The sequence below is a fragment of the Cynocephalus volans genome, chromosome 5, assembly GCF_027409185.1.
Source record: "Cynocephalus volans isolate mCynVol1 chromosome 5, mCynVol1.pri, whole genome shotgun sequence".
Classification (NCBI taxonomy): domain Eukaryota; kingdom Metazoa; phylum Chordata; class Mammalia; order Dermoptera; family Cynocephalidae; genus Cynocephalus; species Cynocephalus volans.
Genome location: NC_084464.1, coordinates 42821297 through 42845237, shown reverse-complemented (window position 1 = coordinate 42845237; position 23941 = coordinate 42821297). Strand labels below are relative to the sequence as shown.

The following is a 23941-nucleotide window of genomic DNA, read 5'->3' as shown; positions in this document are numbered from 1 at the left end:
AATAGCTACTCCAGCTAGTTTTTCTTTTCTGTTTGCATGGTAAATCTTTTTCCATCCTTTCACTCTTAGTCTATGTGAGTCTTTATGGGTGAGGTGGGTCTCTTGAAGGCAGCATATAGTTGGGTCCTCCTTTTTAATCCAGTCAGCCAGTCTGTGTCTTTTGATTGGGGAATTTAAGTCTTTTACATTAAGAGTTGTTATTGAAAAGTGTTGATTTATTCCTAGCATTTTATTGATTGTTGTTTGGTTGTCTTAGGTGTCTTTTGTTCCTTGCTTTCTGATTTACTGTTTGGTTTCTGTGTTTGTTGGTTCCTTAGGTTGTAGGTAGCCTTTTTGTTTGTTTTCTCTTCATGAATGCCATTTTTATTTATTTATTTTTGCCTTTTTTCGTGACCGGCACTCAGCCAGTGAGTGCACCGGCCATTCCTATATAGGATCCGAACCTGCGGCGGGAGCATCGCCGCGCTCCCAGTGCTGCACTCTCCCTGGTGCGCCACAGGCTTGGCCCAATGAATGCCATTTTTATTATACTAGTGGGTTTAGATTTTTCTTGGGTTTTTATGGCAGTGGTAGTTATTTTTCAGGAACCAAACCCAGTGCTCCCTTGAGAATTTCTTTTAAGGGTGGTCTTGTAGTGAACTCCTGCAGTTTTTGTTTGTCTGAGAAATATACTATTTGCCCTTCATTTCGGAAGAATAGCCTTGCAGGGTAGAGTATTCTTGGCTGACAATCTCTGTCTTTTAGCATATATCATCCCATTCCTTTCTGGCTTTTAGGGTTTTTGATGAAAAGTCTGATGTTAGCCTGATTGGGGCTCCCTTATAGGTGATTTGACGCTTCTCTCTTGCAGCTTTTAAGATTCTCTCTTTATCTCTGAGTTTTGCCAATTTCACTATAACATGTCTTGGAGAAGTCCTTTTTGTGTTGAATAAGTTTGGAGATCGTTGAGCTTCCTGGATCTGAAGATCTGTGATTTTTCCTATTCCTGGGAAGTTTTCTGCCACTATTTTGTTGAATATGTTTTCAATGCAATCTCCTTTTTCCTCCCCTTCTGGAATACCCATGACTTGGATATTTGAGCACTTAAGGTTGTCTGATATCTCTCTCATTTTCTTCAATGCCTTTGATTCTTTTTTCTTTCTTTTTGTCTGCTTGTGTTATTTCAAACAGCCCATCTTCAAGTTCAGAGGTTCTCTCTTCAACTTCCACAAGCCTGCTGGTTAAACTCTCCGTTGTGTTTCTTATTTCGCTGAATAACTTCTTCAGTTCGGCTAGTTCTGCTACATTTTTTTTCAGGGCATTGATTTCCTTGTATATTTCCTCTTTCAGGTCCTGTATACTTTTCCTCATTTCATCATGATGTCTAGCTGAGTTTTCTTGTATCTCATTCAGTTTCCTTAGAATTATCATTCGAAATTCCTTGCCAGTCATTTCAAGGGCTTCTTGTTCTATAGGATCTAGAGCTTGAGGTTTATTATCTTTTGGTGGTGTACTTTCTTGATTTTTCATATTTCTGGTATCTTTTCTTTGATGTTTATTCATTGCGGCAGGGGTTTCACAGTCCACAGATCAGATGAAATGAGCAGAGTATCTTCTGTTCCACTGGGCAGTCTGATGTACACAGCAGACAGACCGGCTCTCTTAGGGTGAGTTGGTGGGAGCAGTTAGCTGGTAAATGTCCTTCAGTCAGGTCAGGTCCTGAGGAGGAGTTGGGTGGGAGGGTATACAAATGCAGTCCTTGGGGTCCCGTGGCTTTGGCTTGAGGAGATATTGTTGGGGCACCTGGGTCTGGAGGGCTCTGATGTTTGGGTGAGGAGGGGCCGCCGCCGCCGCTCATTCAGTATTTACATGTGGTTTCTGAGGCTAGGAAGTCCAAAGTCTATCTGGTGGTGGTGACAGTACTCAGGGGTCTCTTTCTAGCTTCTGGTGGTTTTCCAGCAATCTTTGGTGTTCCTTGGCTTGTAGAAGCTTCACTCCAATCCTCCACCTTCATACGGTATTCCCATCTTTAGTTCTTAAGGATAAATTCCCCATACCGGCCAGCAGCCCCACCCCACCCTACCCCCAAAAAGAAGGAAAAAAAGGATAAATTGAGGTCTTAAATAAGATTGCTGGGGAGGCAGGAGGTTTTGGAGACCAGAAAAATGGAGGGACAGGACTAACTTTAGGAAGTTTGAAACCGGAAATTAGGACTGTATTATGCTGTTGGGGTGGGGATCTCAACATGCATTGGGATGTGGGTTGCTTGAGAAAGGTGGTTTTCAAACCGTTTAGCGTTCATCAGAATTAGCTGAAGGGCTTGTAGGAAGACAAATTGGGAGTGGGGGCTACCAAGGTTTTTGATTTAGTAGGTCTGTGATAAATCCCAAGATTCGTTTCCCAGGTGTTGCTGATGCTGCTGATCTTGAAAACACTGAGAATACTGCCCTAGAACACAAGTGTCTTGGCTGTTATTTCCAGCATTGGCCACATGAGGGCAACAACTTTTTACATCTCACAGGCCTCATTACATTTAGTAAGGCCAGTGGAGCTAGTTTTCCCTTCCCTTTGCTCAGTCTTGCCGGGAGTGTTCAGGTCTATTGCTCTGAGCACTGGGAGAGGAAGACCTGAGAAGACATAATCTGAGGACCAAGCTAAGAGGTGAAATACCAAAAAATACACAGCTCAAGTGGAAAAAGCCAAACAAACATGTCACAACCTAGTGGTCACAACTTTCTATCTACTGCCTGCTTTCACTCCCTTCCCTTTATCTCTCACAACAGGCCACAAGAACCTTTAAAGAGAGCTTAAAGTTTCTAATATATTTTAATTTTTAAAATGAGTTCTAGGGCTGACCAGTTAGCTCACTTAGTTTAAGCGTGGTGCTGGTAAAACCAAGGTGTCCAGGGTTCAGATCCCATTACTGGACAGCTGCCAAAAACCCCCCCAAAAGTTTGACCATTTTTCTTTCAAATTCCCCATGAAAATCCAAAGGACCTGTTACTTTTTACTTACGTAAAGATTATATAAAGAAAAGACCTTTCTTTTTGGCAGGGGGAGAAAGGACGAGCACTCATCCATTTCACCATACCCATTGGCCAGTTTGCTTCTTCGCCAAGCCCTGCAGGCACTTTCCTCTCTCCTGTTTCAGTTTGTTCTTCCTTTTTGCTTCCATTTTTCCCTCCATAATACACTTTTGACATCAGACTTTCCCTTCTTGTCAACCCTTCCCCAGGTGCACATCTATGTCCAATGCTAAATCATCACCACCCCATTTCTCTCTTGCTTCTGGGCAGTAAACTTAATGTTGAAAAATCACAGAATCTTACTATCTTTGCCCAGTACAAATTAATATTAGCATCGGCTCAACACTTACTGCTGCTTGGAAAACTTCTAACTGTTGATTCTCTGGCACCAACTCCTGAGACTGAGCTCCATCCACTGTGAGCACCATTTCCCTTCCCGTCACATGAAAATGTCTACATTACCTTCCTTTCTTTCTTAAAGGAAGAAAAGGATCTCCTTTCCAAATACTAATCTTGTCTCCTAGCATCTCCTCTCCATCTCCCCCTACCCCACTGTTCTCCATCCAGCAGCCAGAGCTGGATATAAAAATGGAAACTAGATTAACTCACCCTCCTGTTTAAACAGCACCAATTGCCTCCCACAGATCCTAGAATCACATCCCAATTCCCTATCAAGGCCTATTTTAAGGCCCATGTGTACTGGCCCCTATTCAAGCTCTAAGCTCAAGCCACATTCCTTGACCACATCAAGCTCTTTCCAACCTCAGGGCCTTTGTACTTTCTGGTCCCTTCCCTGAAGGATCTTCTTTCCTACTCACTTGATTCCTTCCTTCTCCACCTTCAGGCCTTGGTTTTAATCTCCCTCAATCACTCAATCTAAAGGTAACCCCCGCCATCTTTCCCAGTACCATGTTTGTATCTTTTGATACACTACAAATGCACCACTGAGTGCCAGGTGATGCTGATGCTGCTGGTCTGAGACACTTCAGAGACTCAGTTCAAGTGTCTTGGTTGCTGCATTCAGCACTGGCCACAGAAGAGCACCTTCTTATGTTCCCAGGCTGCCATTGAGTTCCATATGGCCACAGGGCTCTTTCCTGGTTTTCACATTTTGCACTGCCGGACTGAGTCTTCCCTAAAACATCTCTTGTGTGTTTCTAAAAGTCCTATTCTGGATATTGTGCCCCTCTAGGGTGCATCCTTTGATCACCTTGTCCACATTCTAAAGATCAGAAAGGAAAACTTTAGGACACTGCAGTCAAATAAACACGGGTCATTTGGTCCCAGCTCTACCTATCTGCACGCTGGGTGACGTTGGGCAGGTTAGTGTTCTTTTAGTCTTAGTTTCCTTGTGAGGAAGGTGTAAAGAATCACAACTTTTGAAAAACATTTCTATGGTGCTCATTATGTAACATATTTGTGGATGGCTTGTAGGTAATAAAAGTTCAGTTTCTGAATAACAAGACTTACTTCTGTTAATGAAATTCCATTTTTTTCAGGCGTTGGGTTGCCCGTATATGACCATGGAAGTGTTATTTTTTCTCTTATGTTTCATTTCTATGCTGCTCTTTTTTGGAGGAGGGGCATACTTTTGCCCATATTCAGGTGAATTAATAATCCTATTATAGTATGTATATTGAAGGAAAAAATGAAATTCTGCCCATGAAAGGAAGTTAATTTGCAGCATCTGAAGTACTTGTAGTGAAATTAGTGATCAAAAACTTGAAATGCAAATTCTGATATTCACTTTATAAACAACATTCCTATATATTTTATGTATCATCTTAACTAGACTAGTGAACTGAAAATTTAAAGTGTAATGCAAAGTGTAACATGAAATACATACAACAAAAGTAAAAGAATTTAACACACTTTACAAATAATACACAACTAATCCCCTAATAACCCTATGAGGTAGGTATTTTTTTATCATCTTCATTTTACAGACGAGGAAAGTTACCAAGAGGCCAAGTGGCTTGTCTAAGGTCACACCACCAGTAAGTGGACTTGAAGCCCGGCTCCCACTGTTCTGTAATAGATAATAGATGTACTCCACAGAACTATGGAAATTACTTTACATATAACATAATCAGCTGCTTGGCACAGACCCTGATTTTTTCCCCCTCAAATTCCTTAAGAGAGGATGTTTATCTTTATTTAGAGTATCCACTGACTGCACCTGTGCAACTATCTCCATGCCAAACATTCGTTTCCAGTATGAACCTTGTGCTTAAGGTACAGTATTCACTTGATCAGAAAATAATTTCCAAAAATTATATGCCCCAACACAGTAAGTCTTAACCAAATAGCTCTTCGTATTCCCTGTGAAACTGGATCCATCTCCTGAACATTCTCTTTGCTCCCCAATCCCCATATCTAGCTCTTTCCATCTGTCCTTTTCTTTCCATCCCTCTCTCTCCTAAGCTAGTTCAGGATTTAGTCACCGCATCACCATACCAAAAGTTTCTATAGTCCACCTTGCACATCACCACCTAAATACCATCAAAAAAACACCTGCACAGTATTTTACTTTCCAAACCTATCTCCCCAACCACACCAGCCATGTTCACTCATTAACTCCCAAATAGTTTCTTCTTCCTTCTAAGCTTTAGATCTGTTCTTTTCCTAAGTTTTGAAAAATAGCTCCCTGTTCCCTGATTATTCAAATCCTTACTATTTTTCGAGGTTCACCCTCAAGTGATTGTGCCAAGTAACTAAGCCCTGAATAATCCTTCCCTGTTTTGAACATGTGGTGATATAGAATCTAGAGTACTACGTATTTGTCAATTAATCATATTATACTACGCTCATGCTTTTATTTTTCAAAAATCTTCTTTAAGTAGACAATTAATGAAGCAGATGTTGTCTTTTCCTTCTTGTATACCCCACAGTACTGTACATGTGGGTTGGCTGGATTTAATGATTTTTGAGGATTAGTCCTCTGGTCCCTGACCACAAGGCATAGAACTTCCTCATTCATGAGGTTAGCTTGGGCAGTGAGAGACCCAAGTATCCAAGATGGAAGGAATTCCCTTGTCTGAAGGGTTGGGGGATGGGAGGTGGGCTCCTCAAAAAGCAAACACCATCTAAAGTGCAGTATGACTGCCAATTAGATCCATCTGTATTAGTGGGAAAGAAAGGATACTAAAAACTGCTAGAAAATTGAATAAAGCAAATCAAGAGTGAGAATAGTTCCAACTCCCATGAATCTCCAAACAGTGACAGGGCGGCAGCAACTCTTTTCTTTTATTTCTTCCCCTTGTAAAAGGAGATTCAAGTTCAGCAGCATTCCTTTCCTGACAACCAGACAAGAGACTGCAGGCACCAAATCTTGGGCTGGGTAACAGCACAGGTCTCAAACACTCACCTACAGCTCTGAGCTTCAACAGCTATTTGTATCAGCAAGTCACCATTAAATCTACCAGAAAAGAACAGCACCACTCAAAGACCAGGTGGGCAGCTGGGCCTGAAGCCTTAAGAGGGACCAGAGGCAGGTGTCTGAGTGATGACTCTTAAGACAACGGGCCACATAAGCTTGGCTGGATGGAACCCCACAATAATGAAGATCACCTCTGTTTGTAGAGAGGGATGTCAAGGATAAGGCCAGCTCAGTTATCAGAAGAAAAGCAGAACAGACAAGTCTTTCAGAGAAAAGGAAGCAATCAAAGTGGTATCCTGGTCACACCAAGGCAACGCTCCACCTTCATGTGTCCCAGTGGTGGTTGCTGGGTCAGCTGCAGACCAGAGGCAGGCTCTGCTCTTTCTCCCAAGTGGAGAAAGGGAGACAACAGATGACTTGTAGGCCACATGAGCTTGTCTCTCAGGAGACTTCTAGGAAGGAGAGTTCACTCTCGAGGTCGGTTGACCATGACTTCACCCAGCGCCTCCAACACTTCCCGCTTGTAGTCCTCAAAATCACCATCGATTTGGCTAACACTCTGCTCCTCCACCACCCACAGCTGGCAGTTGGTTTCTGTGATGAGTCGGGCATCATGGCTAACGACGATCACAGCTTTGAAGAAAGACAGTGAGAACAGAGGGCAGGAGAAAGAGGGAAGAAGAGAATCAGAACACAGAGGACGGGAGCCCCAGCTGAAGGACACTTCAGCTTGGAGAGGAGAGAGAGGGCATCTTCTGAGGTGACTTACCACCCTTATATTCATTGATGGCCTCCCCCAGAGCATCAATAGACTCTATGTCCAAGTTATTGGTTGGCTCGTCCTATGGAGGAGGAGGAATTCCATGACTGAACATTCAACTCCTACCTTCCATTACTCTTACCCTTATCGCTCTCCCACAGCCCAGCTCACTCACCAAGATGAGGACATCGGGCTCCCGACAGGCCAGCTCTGCAAAGACAACTCGGGCTTTTTGCCCACCTGTAGCAAAGGAAAAGGAGGTCCATCACACGCTCTACTGCCTTATATTTCTGAAAGTAAACCCCAAAGTTGTGCCTGTGTGTGCTGAGGCTCCCCTATTCCTGGTTCCTCTACCTTTCTGCCTCTAGGTACAGTGTGTAGATATGAATGATGAGGAGGGTACACCCCCAGCCCTCTGCAGTAGTACCAGAGAGTTTGCAGATCTGGATGGTGTGGGCGTGACTCTCAAGACCAAAGCGTCCCAGGCACTTGCGGGCATCCTGGTAGGGCAGGTTGAAGCCCCGCTGCAGGTACTCAGTGGCTGTTTCCTCCATGTGCAGCTGCTCTGCATACTGCTGGTTGAAAAAGCCAATTTTCTGCCCGAGAGGAGAGGGAGGTGGTTAGCACAAGTCACATTTCCTCTATTAGATTTCATTCCCTAATTCCCAAAGCCAACCTACCAGCCGGTGGTTCTTTCTCATTTCTCCATGGGTCTGCAAGGAAAAAGCAAGTGGTAAGAGTAGGAAAAGAGAAAAGGGCCTGCAGCCCCATATTCCAACTTTTCTGAAGGAAAGACAAATACCAGAAATAGGGTGGGAACAAGTACGTGTGAGAAAGGGAACATGGATGGTCTCCCTAATACGACAAAGGCATGCTCAGGGAATTAGAAGAGTAAGGGGCAAAAGGGGAATTAAAAGAAAAGAAGAATAAAGGAGGGGAGACAAAAAGGACAACCAGAAGGGACTGAACACAACCGAAGAACACCTACTTGCCATACACTGAGACTCACGCTGTACGAGTTCTGCTGAGATGGGGAGTTAACAGATGGTTTTGGGGAAAATCTAATAACACCTTTCTAAAGAGCTGCTCTCTGTGGGTGTGAGGAAACGGACCTCTCAACACTCTGTTGGAGGGAGTAGAAATGGCTACAACCTTTTTAAAGCACTATATAGCAATATACAAGAGTACTTCAAAAAGTTCATGAAAAAATTCATATTATCTTTTAATTCCGTTTTTCCACGAACTTTTTGAAGTACCCTTATACTGCAAAAGTCCTAAAAGCAATTCTAAATGATTAACAACAATGAATTATAGTAGATCCATATAAAATTAATGCATGCATATAATTATTAGCATGGAAAAATGCTTGATGTATATTATCTGGACAAAGCTGGCTACAGAATATTTACATGACAGCTCACTTTTGTTTCAAAAAAAAAAAAAGATATGTACTTTTTTTTTTTTTTTTTTTTCGTGACCGGCGCTCAGCCAGGGAGTGCACCGGTCATTCTTATATAGGATCCGAACCTGCGGCAGCGGGAGCGTCACCGCGCTGCTAGCGCAGCACGCTACCGAGTGCGCCACGGGCTCAGCCCAAGATATGTACTTTTTCAAGGGAAAAAAGGAGAAAGCTATCCACCAAAATATGAATACTGGTTACCTCTAGATCTTTCTCTGGCTCGTACAATTTCTAGCCATTCTACAACAGACATATATTTCTCTTATAACCAACACATAGATGGGGGTGCACCCAATCCAACTCTAATTCTCCTAGCCCTGCTCCCTGAACTGATACAAACTCTTCTCCTTCTGTACAGCCCCTCTCAGGGACATGAATCATCTGAATCATCTCTGATGAGTTCTGTTTTTAACTCTGCACCACTGAGAGGGCTCCCTGATTCTAGCCTCTGGGGAACAGCTGTGTCTTCACACTTCTCATGCTCTCCCCAGCTTGGCTCCAGGACTCACTGGTGTCAGCTTGCCAGTCAGCAGCAGGAGCAGCGTGCTCTTCCCAACGCCATTAGGGCCCACGATGCAGACTGCGAGAAGAAAGACAGGTGGTCAAAGAGGCCCCCAGAAACGTTCCCTGTGGTTCCTGCTCCACAGCCCTGAGCCACCTAACACCAACTCACTCCTTGAGTCCATGTCAATGCCAAAGTCCAGGTTCTTAAAGAGTGGTTTCTGCCCCTCATAGCCAAATGTAACACCTGAGAGACAGGAAAAGAAGCAATTCATATTTTTTTCAGTCAACCCGAAGGTCCCCCTGAATATCCTGGTCTTAGAGAAAAGGAAGGGTCCCGGCCTTGGGTGATCTGGTGCTCAGGCTTCTGCCGTGTCCTGCTGGGGGTCTGCAGCCACTCACCGTGCAGACCCAGCACAGGAGGGCTGAGTGGCGGGGGGTTGGGGAAAGTGAAGCGCACAGTGTACTCCTTGGGGCGCTTCAGGAGCTCGGGGGCCTCCTGGGATTCCTCATCCTGGTTTTTCCGTCGGCATTTTTGCTGCTTTCGAGTCAGAGCTTCCTTTGTTTGCTTTTCCTAGAGAAAGAAAAACAGAGAAATTCACACTCTATATAGCTGCCCTTGAAATGTAGGCCGGTGTCCCAGAGTCCCCCTCATTCTCCACTGTCACAAGAGAAGAGCAGCCCCCAGCCCGTGAAGTTGCCCAGGTGCTCACGGCTTGCTTGGTGGACTTGCCACCAGCCTTCAGCTCCTTCAGCTTTTTCTCCTGCTTCTCATACTGCTTCAGCAGCTCTTTCTGCTTCTGCTGGTACATCTTCTTGAAAGTCACTGAGGCAGAAAATGGGGAGGGGCATCAATGGTTGCTCCTTCCCCTGCCAGAGAAACCACCAAGGACTGGTGAAGAAGGGGGCAGGCATCACTGTCTAGAATTCTGAAAAGATTTAGCTTATCACCATGTCCTTATGGGCCCTGCCTCCCAGGCCTCTTCTCAAGGCTCTTTCTTCCACCCACAAACAATCCTACTTACTGTAATTGCCCCTATAGTAATGAAGCCGCTGGGCATCGAGATGGATGATATCAGTGCAGACATCATCTAGGAAACCCTGGTCATGGGAGACAATCAGCAATGTCTTCCGCCAGCCCTGGAGGTAGCTGGGTTTTAGAGGAGAGTACAAAAATATCACAATGATCAAGAGACAGGTCAGGGGAAGCAGACACAATAGGGGCAAGGAGGGAAAGGAGAAGGGCTGCATAGAGAGCTGTCGGGGGCACAGCAGAAAAGAGCTGGAGGAAATGAGGGAAGGGGGAGGAAGCAAGGAATGGGAACCGATGATGCAAAGGCCATAATCAAGGGCAACGCACTTGTTGAGCCAGATGACAGCATTGAGGTCCAGGTGGTTGGTGGGCTCATCTAACATCAGCAGTGTGGGCTCCATGAACAGTGCCCTAGAGGGGGGTCAGCACAAGTATAGAGTCAGGGGGAGGAAAGAGAAGGGAAAAGGCCCTGGGGGTTTGAGATTGTAAGGGAGGGTGGTGAGGTGAATGACTCACCTGGCCAGGGAGACACGCATGCGCCAGCCCCCTGAGAACTTCTGTGTGGGCCGATTCTGCATTTCAGGGTCGAAGCCCAGGCCAGCCAGGATCCGCCGTGCTTTGGCCTCTGCAGCTGCTGCCCCAGTAGCCCGCAATTCCTCATATACCTGGGAGGAGGGAGAAGAGGACACTTGTCTGAGGGCCCCAGGAACCCCTAAGTAAGCCTATGTCCCCTGCACCATCTCCTCTACCTTCTCTAGCCTCTCGGCAGCTGTGTCATCCCCCTGCTCCAGCCGTCCCTGAAGCCACCGCTCCTCTTCCAGCAGCTTCAATCGCTTGGTGTCAGCTCGAAGAACAGCCTGCACTGCTGGGGTCTCATCCGCTACCACCTCTGGGAGGGCAGAGGGACAACAGTCAGGTAGTCTCAAAGGCCGACAGTCTTATTCCTTCTTCCCTTCCATTCCATGTCTGTTTTGCCTAACCCTGCCCAGCTCTTTTGCACTTGTTACGAATAAAACATTCCCAAGCCCCTTATTTACTCTTTCCCATCTTCAGCGTTCCTTTCCCAGTCTCCATCTCCCCCCACTTCCTTCCCAACTCCATAACCACAATGTCTTCTATTCTTGGCTGGCTCTTCTACCCCAACTGCTGACCCACCAAGCCCCCTTTCTACCCACTGGCCTCACCCTGCTCACACAGCAACACATCAATGTTGGGAGGGATGCTCAGGGCTCGGTTGGCGATGTGCTTGAGGAGTGTGGTCTTGCCTTTCCTGGGGAGTGAGAGCTATTAGGATCAGGCCACCACAGAGAAACCTCTTCTTCTCCCTCCAGCGCCCTGCTCTCTCACCCATTGGGTCCCACCAGCCCGTAGCGGCGGCCAGCTACAATGTACAGGTCTGCATTGACGAATAACTCCTTGCCGTGAGCCGAGATGCTGAACTTCTCCAGCTGTAGCCATCAGGGCAGGCGTGGCAAAGGGAAGGGACAAGCACATCAGAATTCTCCTTTAGGGACAGCAGCTGCAACTTTCTCCCTGCAGGAAAGCCTCTGACAAACTTATCCTCCAGCATAACCCCTCATCTCTCCCCACAGCCAGTCCTCCTCCCTGTCCACTGCCTCTAATGGTAGTCTCTCACATCCTAAGCCAGTCCAGTCTGTCCCACACTGTTCCCCTTCATGGGCAGATCCCTCTATTTTTACTGGTTTTTCTATCTTCTTGCTCAAGTTGCCAGAACTGAAGGTGTGGAAAATGCCTCCAAGCTTTCTTCCCAGTGGACTAACCCATTCAAGTCCTGCTTCCTGAGTTGCCATGGCCATCAGGGAAGATGAGAGAACTGGTTCTTCCCTAGGAGAGCAAGTTGGGAGGGGCCCCCTCAGACCTCACCTTGATGTCAGATGCATTTTCTAACATGGCTTGGCGGGAGGACACCTCTGCCTGGGACACGGAGAAGTCATTTTCAGCAGCAGTGGCTGCTTTTAATGAAGCCACTTGGCGCTCATACTCCATCTGAGAAAGAAATAAAATCAGGGTCTGCCAGTTTCCTGTCACTGTGATACAGACCCATGTCATCAGACACTGAGACGAGATTCACAGAAAAAATTCTTCCCTTACTCCGTTTTACTTGGAGTAGTCCCTAAAGCTCTCCTTCCAGTCCCTCAATCACGTTCCCTAACTGAAGCATAAAAAACCAAAACCCCCTACTTTTGACCACTAAGAACCAAGGTCTTACCTGCTTCTTCAGCTTTTTCTTCTCCTTTTTGCTAAGGTGAGCAGAGGGATCATCAGTTTTAGACTCGCCCTCTTCCTCCTCTTCCCCTTCTCCTTCTTCCTCTGAACCCTGTGAGAACCAGGGAACGGGAAAAGCTAGGAACCTTTTCTAGACCTCAGGTTTCATGTCATTCACCACCACCCCTCCCCCAGTTCCACAGCCAGTTCTTTACTTCTCCACTCAGAGACCTGAGGTATCTTGGGATCCTCTCCTTCTCATACCCAGCCCCTGGTCTCTTTGCAGTCCTTTATCAATTTCTGCCACCAGGAATGGTACAAGACAGATGGTATGAGCACGTGTGAAATCTAACAATGAATATGCACCTATAAATATAACTTCCAATACAATGTAACCGAGGGTGGAGTAAATGAGTTTTAAATGAGTTTCATTTGTGCCAAATGAGTTTCTGTGGTTTACACACTAACATGCAAAGAAAAAATCAGGTAACTCTAATATATGTCCACTAAGGAAACTAGCAGAATCACAGAATTGGAAAGTGCTAAAGGCACAGGGACCCTAGAGATCACTTATATCATACAGATGAGATAACTGAGACCCAGGAAGGTAAATAGATGTATTTAAGGTCAAAAAGCCAAGGAATGGCACAGCCAGAACCCAGATCATCTGAGACTAACTCCAGGGCCCTTTCCTCTCTGGATCTGGCATTGCAAACCAGGGCCTGTGGGCCAAATCTGACCTGATGCCTGTTTTTATATGGCCCATGAGCTTAAAATGGTTTTGATGTTTTCAAAGAGTTGTTTAAAAAAATCTAAAAGACAAGAAAAATGTGACAGAGATTTTATATGGCTAACAAAACTAAAACTATTTACTATGTGGCCTTTTATAGAAAAAGTTTGCCAACTCCTGCTCTAGATGGTAATAATATCTCCAGATCTTGACTCTTCCCTAAGGACCACAGAGCCCTAGTCCCTCACCCCACCTTCCCCTAATACCAAAATATATACCTGCTCTGCCTTCTTCACCTTCTCCTTCCCTTGTTTGGGAGGCTCCTTTTCTTTTATTATTTCTTCTTCTTCATCGTCCTCCTCTTTGTTGTCCAGAGCAGCAAATTTATTTTGTGGCTAACAGGAAACAGGTCTGATGTAAAGCTCTAATTCCTGAGACCCCATACCTTCCCCTGCCAGTTACCCTCTCACCTTAGCCTTCCCTTTTGACTTCTCTTCCTTTCCCTTTTTGCCCTTGAGCCCAGGCTGTTGTTCCTCAGATACAGCCTGGAGAAGACACACATACAAACAATTTAATTTGCTACCTTGTTGCTTAATGAGCATTTCTAGGGAGCCTACAGTGTTTGAATTAACTATATTGAGTGCTGCTGGGGAGAAATGAGACCCAGAAAAACCCTACCCTGCAGCTTGAGACTAGACAGTAGAGAGAAAACTAGAGAACATTAGCAAAGCTAAGGGACTGTGAGTCAGTCAAGTATGCAGTGTGGGTGGGTGGCACTGGTGATGGAGAGCTTCCTGGAGACGGCAGATCTTGAAAAGAGATAATACACATGGGCTTGGAGAGGGTGGTCTGGGGAAGAGGAAAGCAGCAGCATGAAGAACAAGCCTTCAACATGGACATATTCAAACTGGATGCCAAGATGTGATGAACTGACCTGAGAGGTACACATGGAAGAGCCTCAAGTGGGGAGCAAAGATTTGGGGCCTTTGTTTTAGATTTTAAGTTAAAAGCAAGAGAATCACTGTAGCTTTCTGAATGATAAAAAGAGTACTTTGAAAAGATGATTTTGACAGTATAAGCAAGACAGACCTAGAAGAACTAGTGTAGAACAGGAAACTACAACACCATGGTCAGAAAGGGCTAAATGGGGGCCGAGCCCGTGGCGCACTTGTGAGAGTGCCGCGCTGGGAGCGCAGCGATGCTCCCACCGCGGGTTCGGATCCTATATAGGAATGGCCGGTGTGCTCACTGGCTGAGTGCCGGTCACGAAAAAGACAAAAAAAAAAAGAAAGGGCTAAATGGGAACAGGAGACGGGCAGAGCCACTGCTTTCACCTTATTGATCCGATTCTTCTCTGGTTTGGCAGGCTTAGGAGTATATTTTTCTTCCTCCTCCTCTTCCTCACTCTGATCCTGAATCAGGGCTGCAAAAACATTACCACCCTAGGGAATGAAAGGGTCACAGAAGTCAGTGGAATAGTTCAGGTTGCACCCTTGGGGTCTGTTTAACACACACATGGCTTACCTTGGCCTTCTTCCCTCCTCGGGGTATTGGGGCAGGCACTGAAATGACAAGGGGAGAAGACGAGGTAGGAAAGAGAATTACCATGTCTGGCTCCTCAATTTACTCCAACTCAAAGATCAAGGTATAAGGCATCACTCTTGTGACTCAAGGATTCCAGTCTGTCAGGTGATTTACCCTCATCCTCCTCATCACTGGCTGGCACTGAGAGCTTCTTAAGACGCTCCATGAGTTCTTTCTCCTCTCCATCATCATCCACATCCTTCTTCCGCCGGCCTTTTCGGGTGTCTCGTTTCTTTTTTTGCTGCTGAAAGAAAAAGAAAGAGAACAAAGGCCAGGCATCTGCTGTTATTTCTGCCCCACAGAGAGTTCCCCATCAGCTGAGTGAACAACGTGGGCGGGAGGGGGCTGGTGGACCCAAGATGCCTCCCAGGATCGGTGGCTCATGACATTTGTACCTGCTGCTGCTGCTGCTGCTGCTGCTGGTGCTGCTCCTTCTCCTTGAGCACTTTCTCTTCTTCCCCAGCCTGTCTGTCTTCTACTGCCAGCTCTTCAAAGAACTATAAAGGGAGGCAAAGGTATAGGCAAACGTGGCTCCAAGACCACAAAGCCCTTCAATGCCACACACAGGCAACTGGCCTTCCATTCCACCGGCCTTCCATTCCACCCTCACCTTCCTTCCTCTCTTGACAAGATCTTTTCTCTTCCCTCGGACCTCCCACTCCTTCACGTGGCCATTTATTTTGCTTGGAAACACCCACAGTCATTTCTCATCCTGAACCCTCATTTTCTCACCGTCTTTTTGGTCTTCTTGTCCTTCTTCCCCTTCTTCACCACTCTGTCTAGAAGGTTAAGCAGACATAGTGAATGCTTGTCTACAAATTCCAAACCTGCAGCCTAATCTCCACTGCAAAGTTCTCAGTGGCCTCTACCATTGTCTTCACTATTTATCTAGCTCAACTACCATTCTGTTGGGGCTGGCTGGTTGGTTAGAGCAGTGTTATAATACTGACATCGAGGGTTCGGATCCCCATACCAGCCAGCCACCAAAACAAAGCAAAACAAAACAATCACTCCCTAGACATCTGCACTGTCCCACAACTCATGCAGAACTAATCACTCCTATCTTCACTCATTCTTCTAATAAATATTTATTTACTAAACAGCTACCACATGTCAGATACACTGCTAGTGTAGGGGATACAGCCATGAATAAAACAACCATAGTTTCCTCTGGAGCTGTAGGCTTTAGCAAAGAGATTTTTAAACAGGTAGTTGCAAGTGTATTAAAGGTTCCAAAAGGGAAGGTAATGCTTACTTTTTTTTTCTTTCTTTTTTTGTTTTTTTCGTGACCAGCACTCAGCCAGTGAGTGCACCGGCCATTCCTATATAGGATCCGAACCCGCGGCGGGAGCGTCGCCGCGCTCCCAGCGCCACACTCTCCCGAGTGCGCCATGGGCTCGGCCCAGGTAATGCTTACTTGATGGGAACAGGAGCAGGCCTCATCTCTGGTGCAGACCTCCCTGAAGAGATGACATTTAAGCTAACGTCTTTAGTATGAGTATGATAAGCTAGGCCCATGGTGGGCTTCCAGTGCTATGCACAGGTCCAGCTGTGAAAATGTATGGCTAAAGCTTAGAGGCTGAAGGGTAGAATGGTGCAAGATAAGGCTGGAGTGAGGGCCTTGTAATCAGGTTAAGGAATGGGGACTTTATTGGTATGATCATTTTCACACTTCAAAATCTCACTCTGGCTTCAGAATGGAGCAAGAATGGGAGAAACCAAACATAGTGGGAAATCTGTTGGAAGGCCATCACTGTAGTCTGGAGACAGGCAATGGTGGCTAGGACTAGGGAGGTGGCAAGGGGAGGTAGAGAAGCAGAATGCATAGGCTGGGGGTAGAGGTGGGAAACAAACAAGAGTACTCAGAGATGATTCCATGTTTTTAGCTGGCAAAATTAGTTGGGCTTGTGGTACCATTTATTAATTTCAAAAATAGTGAAAGCAAAGGACCCACCCCTGAGTAAGAAGAAGACATTATGAATTCAGTTTGGGAAATGTTGTTTGTAAAACCTGTAGGCCATGTAAATAGAGTTATCTGGTAAGTAAATGAACATCCAGGTCTATGCCCCACTTGCTCGAATATTATAGCACAAGTTGCATTATGTCATACTTACCTGTGTGTCCATCCTTCATCCTAGAGAGTCACCTGAGAGACTGTTTAGCTCGTGTTCCCAGGGAGCAACATGGGAAGTCAATAAAAGTTTATTGACTGAGCAAATTTCAGCTCCTCCCTTCTGTCCATCCCTGTTATCCTAAAGGTAGGGGACTATGTCTAATGTCCCCTTATCAGATTGGGAGGCAGCCAGCAGTCTTACGATTTCTCTTCATGCCCTATCTATCACCCTCCTTTCCAAACCATCCCTTCCACCCAGTGCCATCCAATTATACCCAAAAACATTCCTATAATAATTTAACATTTTTCAAAAAAAAAAAAAAAAAAAAAGAAGTTGATGGAATCTTGCTATCTACTACATTAAGTACTCTTAGACCAGAATTCTCAGACCAGAATTCCATAGTAATCATTTATTCTGCAAAGTTTTACTGAGCATCTGCTTTGCCAAAAAATTGGAGAGAAGAAAGGACAATCCCTATAATTTAGGGTTTCACATACTAAAAGGGCCCTATACTATCTTTTCTGTTTCCCTACCCACACCTGTGTTCTAGACACTAGCTTCTCCCTTATCCTTAAGTCCCAGGCATGCTTAAGTCTGGTTTTGCTTAAGCAGTGTCCTCCATCCAGAACACATTTCAAAATCTGATCCCAGTACTGGATGACTAGTGTGAAGTTGGAAAGATGTGCAGGATTAGTAACGTAAGGCTTTATATGCTATTCCAAGGAGTTTAATCCTTAAAGACGTTAAGAGAAAAAACCCTCTGAAGTACATTAGGAGGAATGACATGATCAGCTCACCTTGGCAACACTGAGAAGTGACTCATCCCAGACACTGATTTCTCCCCAAGGACTAAGACAACCATACTATCTCTCCTTCCTTTAAATCTCTTTTGTACTTTAAACAACACTCTCATCCACCTGACCATAGGGAATGGAAAGCCTGTGTGCAAGTTCAATTGTGAGAAAATATAATCACCAAGGAACAGAAAAAGTTTAAGTATTGCTACAGCTATACTGTATCTTCCATCTCTCTTCTCCTATTAGTATAGCACTTAAGCTGCTCCTAACCTCAAAGCAAAAGAAACACTTTTCTTAACCTTTTCCACCCCACTCCCCCATTACTGTTTTCTATCCTTGTCTTCACTGAGTCTCAAAAGCATAGTTCACACTAGCTCCACGTCCTCATCTCCCATTCCTTTTTGAACATACTGCAGCCTGATGTGGGTACCATCTCCTAATGAACACCACTTTTGCCAGACTTGCCACCGACCCCCTTAACTCCTCAAGCCAAAAACTATTTAGTCCTTATTTGGCTTGACTTTGCTGCACCATTCCACGTTACGTACCTCTGCATCCTTGCATTCTCCTCTCCTGTCATGACTTAACTTCTGGGATCCTGCTGGCTCTGTGTTTGTCTCCAGTTTCTCTGGCACCTCGCCTTTCTCAGTCTCATCTCAGCCTTCTTCCCTACCCTGCTGCCCTTCCTTGTTGAGGTTCTTTTGGCTTCCTGCCTTCTGCCCTCTTTTTGCTTCAATCTGCATACACTCTCTAGGGAACTCCTCCATAGCCAACTACTTCAACTATACTCGCTTGTGTCTTTATTCCTAGTTTATGTCACTCTCCACAGTCACTAAACAAACTCTCTCTCCTTGGCATCTCCTCTTAGAAATTCCTCAGAAATCTCCAACTCAGCATTCAAAAGCTCATCTTATCTCTCCCCATGCCCCACATTACAGCCCATGACTGCTTTCAATTAAAAGTCTACTATCCTCTGGGTTACTTAAGCTAGTGTCATTCTTAATTCTCCCTTCATTTAGTTCTCAGTGCTGGTCAATGCCACTTCCTCAGTAACTCTTTAGACATCACTGCTTTGGCTCATTCCCTTACTTCTCACCTGGATCATTGCCAGAGCCTCCTAAATGGTCTCCCTTCCTCCATCTTGACCAATTCAAGGCCATTCTCCACTACTCAGTGTTGTCAGGATGGCTGATCATTCCTTCTGCACTTCAATGGGTCTTTCTTCCTGAATGTCTTTAGGATTAAACTACTCCTTGGAATAGCATATAAAGCCTTTCATTTTCTGTCTACTGCACATCTTTCCAAATCCATCACACTAGTCACCAGGCTCTAGTGGGAACCAGCCAGGCTCACCTGCATCTCTACCTTTCCACAAACTTCTTCCTCTGTGTGGAATGAGCTTTCTCTAACTCATACTGATCCTTCAAGAATGAATTAAGGTATTACATATTCCTGGGAGGCTTCGCTGACACTCCTAACTTACCTGTCTGAGTAGGTGTTCCTCCTCTATTTTGTAGTCCCTAAGCATTCTCAAGCACATTCATCACACTCTGACAACCACTGGCTGTTTAATGCTCTGTCCCTCCACTAGACTAGGTAACCCCTTGAGGGAAAGGCTTATCTTTTACCTCCACATTCCCAGTTCCTTTGTACAGTACCTGGTGTACAGTAGGCACCCAATAAATACGTGTAAAATGAGTCACGGTATACCTACTGTAATTATGTGTGTCCATTTTATCTCCCCATTGAAGTGCTTTCAAAGCTTGGAAGGTATTTTCTCATTTTTTTCTTTCCCCTCCCAAAGCACAGTATATATCGTGCTTAATTAACAACAGGAGAGCAACGAACATTCGTTACTTTTAAGTAAACCCTAACCCCCATTCCAACATCCACACTCTACACTCAAGCTCCAGTTAATTCAGATACGTGTCTTATGAAAGAACCCATGAAGGAGTCATTCTATTTAAGAAACAAGTGGGATCACGGGCTCCCGAGGTACGTGCGCGAGCGTAAGGGGAGGTCGAGGCAGGTCTTACATATTCCTCCAAGATATAATGTCGTGGAGAACGTGTCCAAAACAGAAGAACGAAGAACTTTCTCATTTCCCCCATCTCTCCATCTCTCCCTCGGCACCATATGCTCTTCCTCGTCTCTTGCCCAGTCCCAATGAAGTTCGCGTGCGACACCCCGGCACCTTTCCTTCCCCCCTCACTCCAAACCCACTCATGCCGGGCAAAAGCTTCCCGGCCCCATAACACGCATGCGCAGTAGACCCCGCAGGGCCCGGTCAGTCTCGTGCCCTGTGACCCCCGCAAGACACGCGCACTCTCTCTTCTCTTTCCTCTCTCATTTCCTCCCTGCCTACCAGCCTCACCTGCGGGGCTCGTGCTCTCCCCGTCCCCGATCCACTCGGGCTCCGGCGGCTGTTGCTTGGGGCCCTTCGGCATCGCGGTGGCAGTTACGACTACTTCGGTGGCACCCTGCGCTATTTCCGCTTCCGGCGGCGTGGAGCCCCGAATGGGGCGGGTTCTCCACGCCCGCGCGCCCAACCCCGCCCCCGGGGGGTGCACGTGCGCGCCGCGTCGTCATCTCGGCGGGCTTGGGTGTTGCCGTGGCCCGGTGGAGGCGTGGCCTGCAATGACGGGGCGGGGCCGGGCCGGCGTCCACCTGCGCTCTTGGCGTCAGCATCACTGTTATGACTGTCTGGGAAGCCTGACCCAGTGACCCCGCGACGCCGTGAGACTCAGGGAATGAATATAATAATTTCCAACTAGTATGAAGGAGTTGAGGCATACATTTTTTTAAAAAAATGGATATTACCTTCTACCGTCCACTTACGTCCGGGTCTGGTCAGGAGCAGAACGCAATCAGTCCACTGATTAAGGAAGAGGCCTTGCCGGTCCAGTGTTGAGATGTGTCACAAAATCCCGAAATGTACAAATGTACAGTTGTAGACGAGGAACAGTAGCCCAACAAACAGAAATCACGATGCGGTAGAGTTTGGGTACACTTTTGGGGGGGGGCGGATTACAGCTTTACTGAGGTATAATTGACATACGGTGAACAGCAAAGTGTACACTTTGATAAGTTTTGACATGCTTAAACCCATTAAACCATCACCACGATCAAGATTTGAGTTCACTTCTAACTCTACCACTTAATAGTAGGTGTGGGAGCCTGAGCTAGGGGCTCTCCTTGCCCTGTCAGATCCCATTCTCCCTTTAAACCACTACAATTGCGCTTTTGTTCCTACCAATGCTGAGTTCACTCTTGCCAAGGTCAACAGATCAGGAGCTAGTTCTTCGACCTCAACTTGCTCACTCTCCCAGGAGCATTTGATACGTTCATTACTCCCTCCTTCCTTTGTTTTCTTCAGGGACAATGCCCTCTACAGATTTCCTTTCTATCTCACAGACTGCTCCCTTTTTCCTCCTATGCTGGCTTCTTTTCCTGAGGTTCTTCAGGGCTCAATCTTTGATGCTCTTCTTTATCTAAACTTATTACTTATGTCTCATGACTTTAAATATCACCTATAACTGATGGAGATTCCCAAATGTCTCTTGCTGTCCCCAATTTCTGCCCCGAGCTCCAGGCTTATGAATTCAACTGTTTACTGGACATCCTCTCTGAGATCTCAAATAAATCTCTAACTAATATGTACAAAAGGAAACTCTTGTTTTTACTCCTCAAGACTGTCTCTTCCAGACCTCCCCATGCCAAGAAATCCACTGCTTTTCATCCAGTTACTGGGGCCAAAACTGGAAGATCATCCTCTTTTCTTCATTCCCTCTCCCCTAACTAATCTATCAGCAGCCATGTCATTCATTCATCCGTTCAACAAATATATTTATTGAGTGTATGGTATATGCAGGCACTTTTCTAGGCTCTTGGGATACCACTAAATAAAATAAAGATCTCTGGGCTGGCCCGTGGCTCACTCGGGAGAGTGTGGTGCTTATAACACCAAGACCACGGGTTTGGATCCCATATAGCGATGGCCGGTTAGCTCATTGGGTGAGCGTGGTGCTGACAACACCAAGTCAAGGGTTAAGATCCCCTTACTGGTCATCTTTAAAAAAAAAAAGATCTCTGCTTGCATTTGTAGCAGGAGAGGTAATGCTACGGATAAAAGAAAATATAGATCAAAGTAAAAAGTATCAGGAGAGCAGGTTGCAGGACTAAACAGAACATCCATGAGGCCTTGAAGTGAAAGTCAAGCAAACCCTTGAAGAAGGTGAGGGTTTTGGACACATGAATTTCTGGCAGAAAAGCCCTTCTAGCAGAAGGAGCAGTTAGAGCAATGCCCTGCGCCAGGAGTGTCCTTGCATATATGAGGAAAAAACAGCAAGGAGGCCCGTGTGGCTGGAGTGGCATGAATGAGCAAGAGGTTGTTGGAAAGGCAAACAGAAGTAAAGCACGGTCTGGATTGAGAAGGGTTTTTATGTCATCTTAAAGATGTTAGCTTCTTCTCTTGGTTAAAATGGAAGTCACTGCAGGGTTCTGAGCAAAGTGACATGACCCATTTTAAAGTAATGATGCTGGGGGCTGTGATGAGAATAGACTGGGGGTGAGGGTAGGGGTGGGCAGAAATGGTAGAATCAGGGAGACTTATTAAGAGGTGACGGTGACTCAGACCAGGGTGATAGTAGTGGAGGTGGTGAAGAAAGCTGGTTTCTGGGCATATTTTGAAAAAAGAGCCAACAAATTTTGTTAATGAATTGGAGGTCAGATATGACAGGAAGGAATTAAGGATCACTCCAAGGTTTCTGGCTTGAGCATCTGGAAAGATGAAATTACCATCAACTGAGACTTTAAAACATATCCCAAATCTGACCACTTTTCCACCTCTACCCTAGTCCAAGCCGCTATCTCTTCTCCTCTGGATTAGTCCCCTGCAGTGGCTTCCTAACTGGTCTCCGTACTGTTCTAATTTTCTAGTCCATTCTTCTCACCTACAGTCAGTGGTAGGTTTAAAATGTAAACCATTTGTTCAAAATACTCAGAATAAAATCCAAATGCTTTACCATAGCTTACAGGGGTCTGTAAGACATGGCCTGTTGAACTTCTTGATCTCATCTCCCACAGGCTACCCACATGGCCTTCTATTTTCATTCCAATCTCATTCTTGCCTCAGGGCCTTTCCCCTTGCTGTTCCCTATGCCTGGAGTGCACTTCTCCCACATATTCATATGGTTTGCTCCTTCATTTAATTTCTGTCCATGTGTTACTTCCTCAAAGAAGTCCTATCTATTTTGATATCAACCTGTCCTCTCCCATCTGTCACTTTCTAGCCTCTTCTTCAGAGCACTTATTATTACTTAAAATTATATCACACGTGGGGCCGGCCCGTGGCTCACTCGGGAGAGTGCGGTGCTGAGAACACCAAGGCCCCGGGTTTGGATCCCATATACGGATGGCCGGTTCGCTCACTGGCTGAGTGTGGTGCTCACAACACCAAGTCAAGGGTTAAGATCCCCTTACCGGTCATCTTTAAAAAAAAAAAAAAAAAAAAAAAAAAAATTATATCACACGTGTATTTATTGTCTATCATCCTCAAAACAATGTCAGCTCTATATGGCAGGGATTTTGTCCTTTTCATTGATATATCTTCAGCTCCTACAGCAGTGCCTGCCCTAGAGTAGGCACTGAAGTATTCATTGAGTAAACATGAAGCTTAAATAAGACAATGGATACAAGAGCTTAGCATGGTACCTGACACAAAGCGAGCAGCCAGACCATGCCACACTCTGCAATCTTTGTCTCTCAGGCATCCCTTCTCAGTCTCCTTGTCCTTGGCTCAGCCATTAAATGTCAGAGTTACTCAAGGCTAAGTCCTGGGCCCTCTCTTCTTTCCACTTGACATTCCCCTCCCAAGTGATTTCAGCTACAAATTCTTCAGGGGTCTATCCTAACCACCATGTTTCGAGTGGCCACCCAACCATTGTTTTCTATTCACTTACTCCATTATTTCTTTCACATCATTTACCATAACCTGTAATTATCTATTTGTTTATTTTTGAGAAAAGCAGCCTCTGACAACTGGGAACTGGCTTGACACTAACAGCTAGGCTATGGTGCTCTTTTATTGAACATAATCTCACAGATTGTAAAGTAAGACGAACTTCATAACCTTGTCTAAGCAAAGACAAAAACAAGGTCACTGTGCAAACCACAAAATACCAAGCAGCTCTCTCTTGGCTAAAATGAGTGATGGCTGTTTTTACATTATAGCTGTAGCCTATTTCATTCCTCCCTCCTTCTAGATAAGATTTATAAGAATGTGAAATCATAGAATTGCCCCTGCTTCCTGACAGCACACAAACCAGAATGATTCCCCTCTTCTTTGAAATCAC

The 23941-nt window shown here is 45.5% G+C and overlaps 1 protein-coding gene across 3 annotated transcripts; it reads right to left on the bottom strand.

Moving 5' to 3' along the window:
- Nucleotides 1-6092: 6092 nt before the first annotated feature.
- Nucleotides 6093-20082, bottom strand: ABCF1 (ATP binding cassette subfamily F member 1). Of its 3 annotated transcripts, none has more exons than XM_063097140.1 (25): nt 19963-20082; nt 15410-15456; nt 15073-15174; nt 14792-14921; nt 14618-14655; nt 14428-14535; nt 13564-13638; nt 13372-13488; nt 12368-12475; nt 12022-12144; nt 11485-11585; nt 11322-11407; nt 10887-11026; nt 10654-10802; nt 10465-10548; nt 10130-10254; nt 9818-9930; nt 9507-9678; nt 9277-9351; nt 9113-9183; nt 7825-7857; nt 7572-7740; nt 7320-7384; nt 7154-7226; nt 6093-7017 (listed from the first exon to the last, which is right to left on the bottom strand). In XM_063097140.1, the coding sequence occupies exons 1-25, from the start codon at nt 20033-20035 to the stop codon at nt 6851-6853; spliced, it is 2544 nt and encodes an 847-aa protein (XP_062953210.1). In that variant the 5' UTR covers nt 20036-20082; the 3' UTR covers nt 6093-6850. The 3 variants fall into 3 exon arrangements, with proteins under 3 accessions (XP_062953210.1, XP_062953211.1, XP_062953212.1); XM_063097141.1 differs by having other exon boundaries at nt 14792-14918; XM_063097142.1 differs by having other exon boundaries at nt 14792-14924; nt 15082-15174.
- Nucleotides 20083-23941: the final 3859 nt, after the last annotated feature.

Bases quoted from the DNA above. Each gene is read 5' to 3' on its own strand.
- ABCF1 (XM_063097140.1), bottom strand. From the start codon at position 20,035: ATGCCGAAGGGCCCCAAGCAACAGCCGCCGGAGCCCGAGTGGATCGGG. The intron at 13,489-13,563 runs GTGAGAGGGTAA...GTTTCCTGTTAG, and splicing joins AGTCAAAAGGGAAGGCTAAG to CCACAAAATAAATTTGCTGC. The intron at 7,858-9,112 runs GTGAGTCCTGGA...TTTTCCTTGCAG, and splicing joins TGACTGGCAAGCTGACACCA to ACCCATGGAGAAATGAGAAA.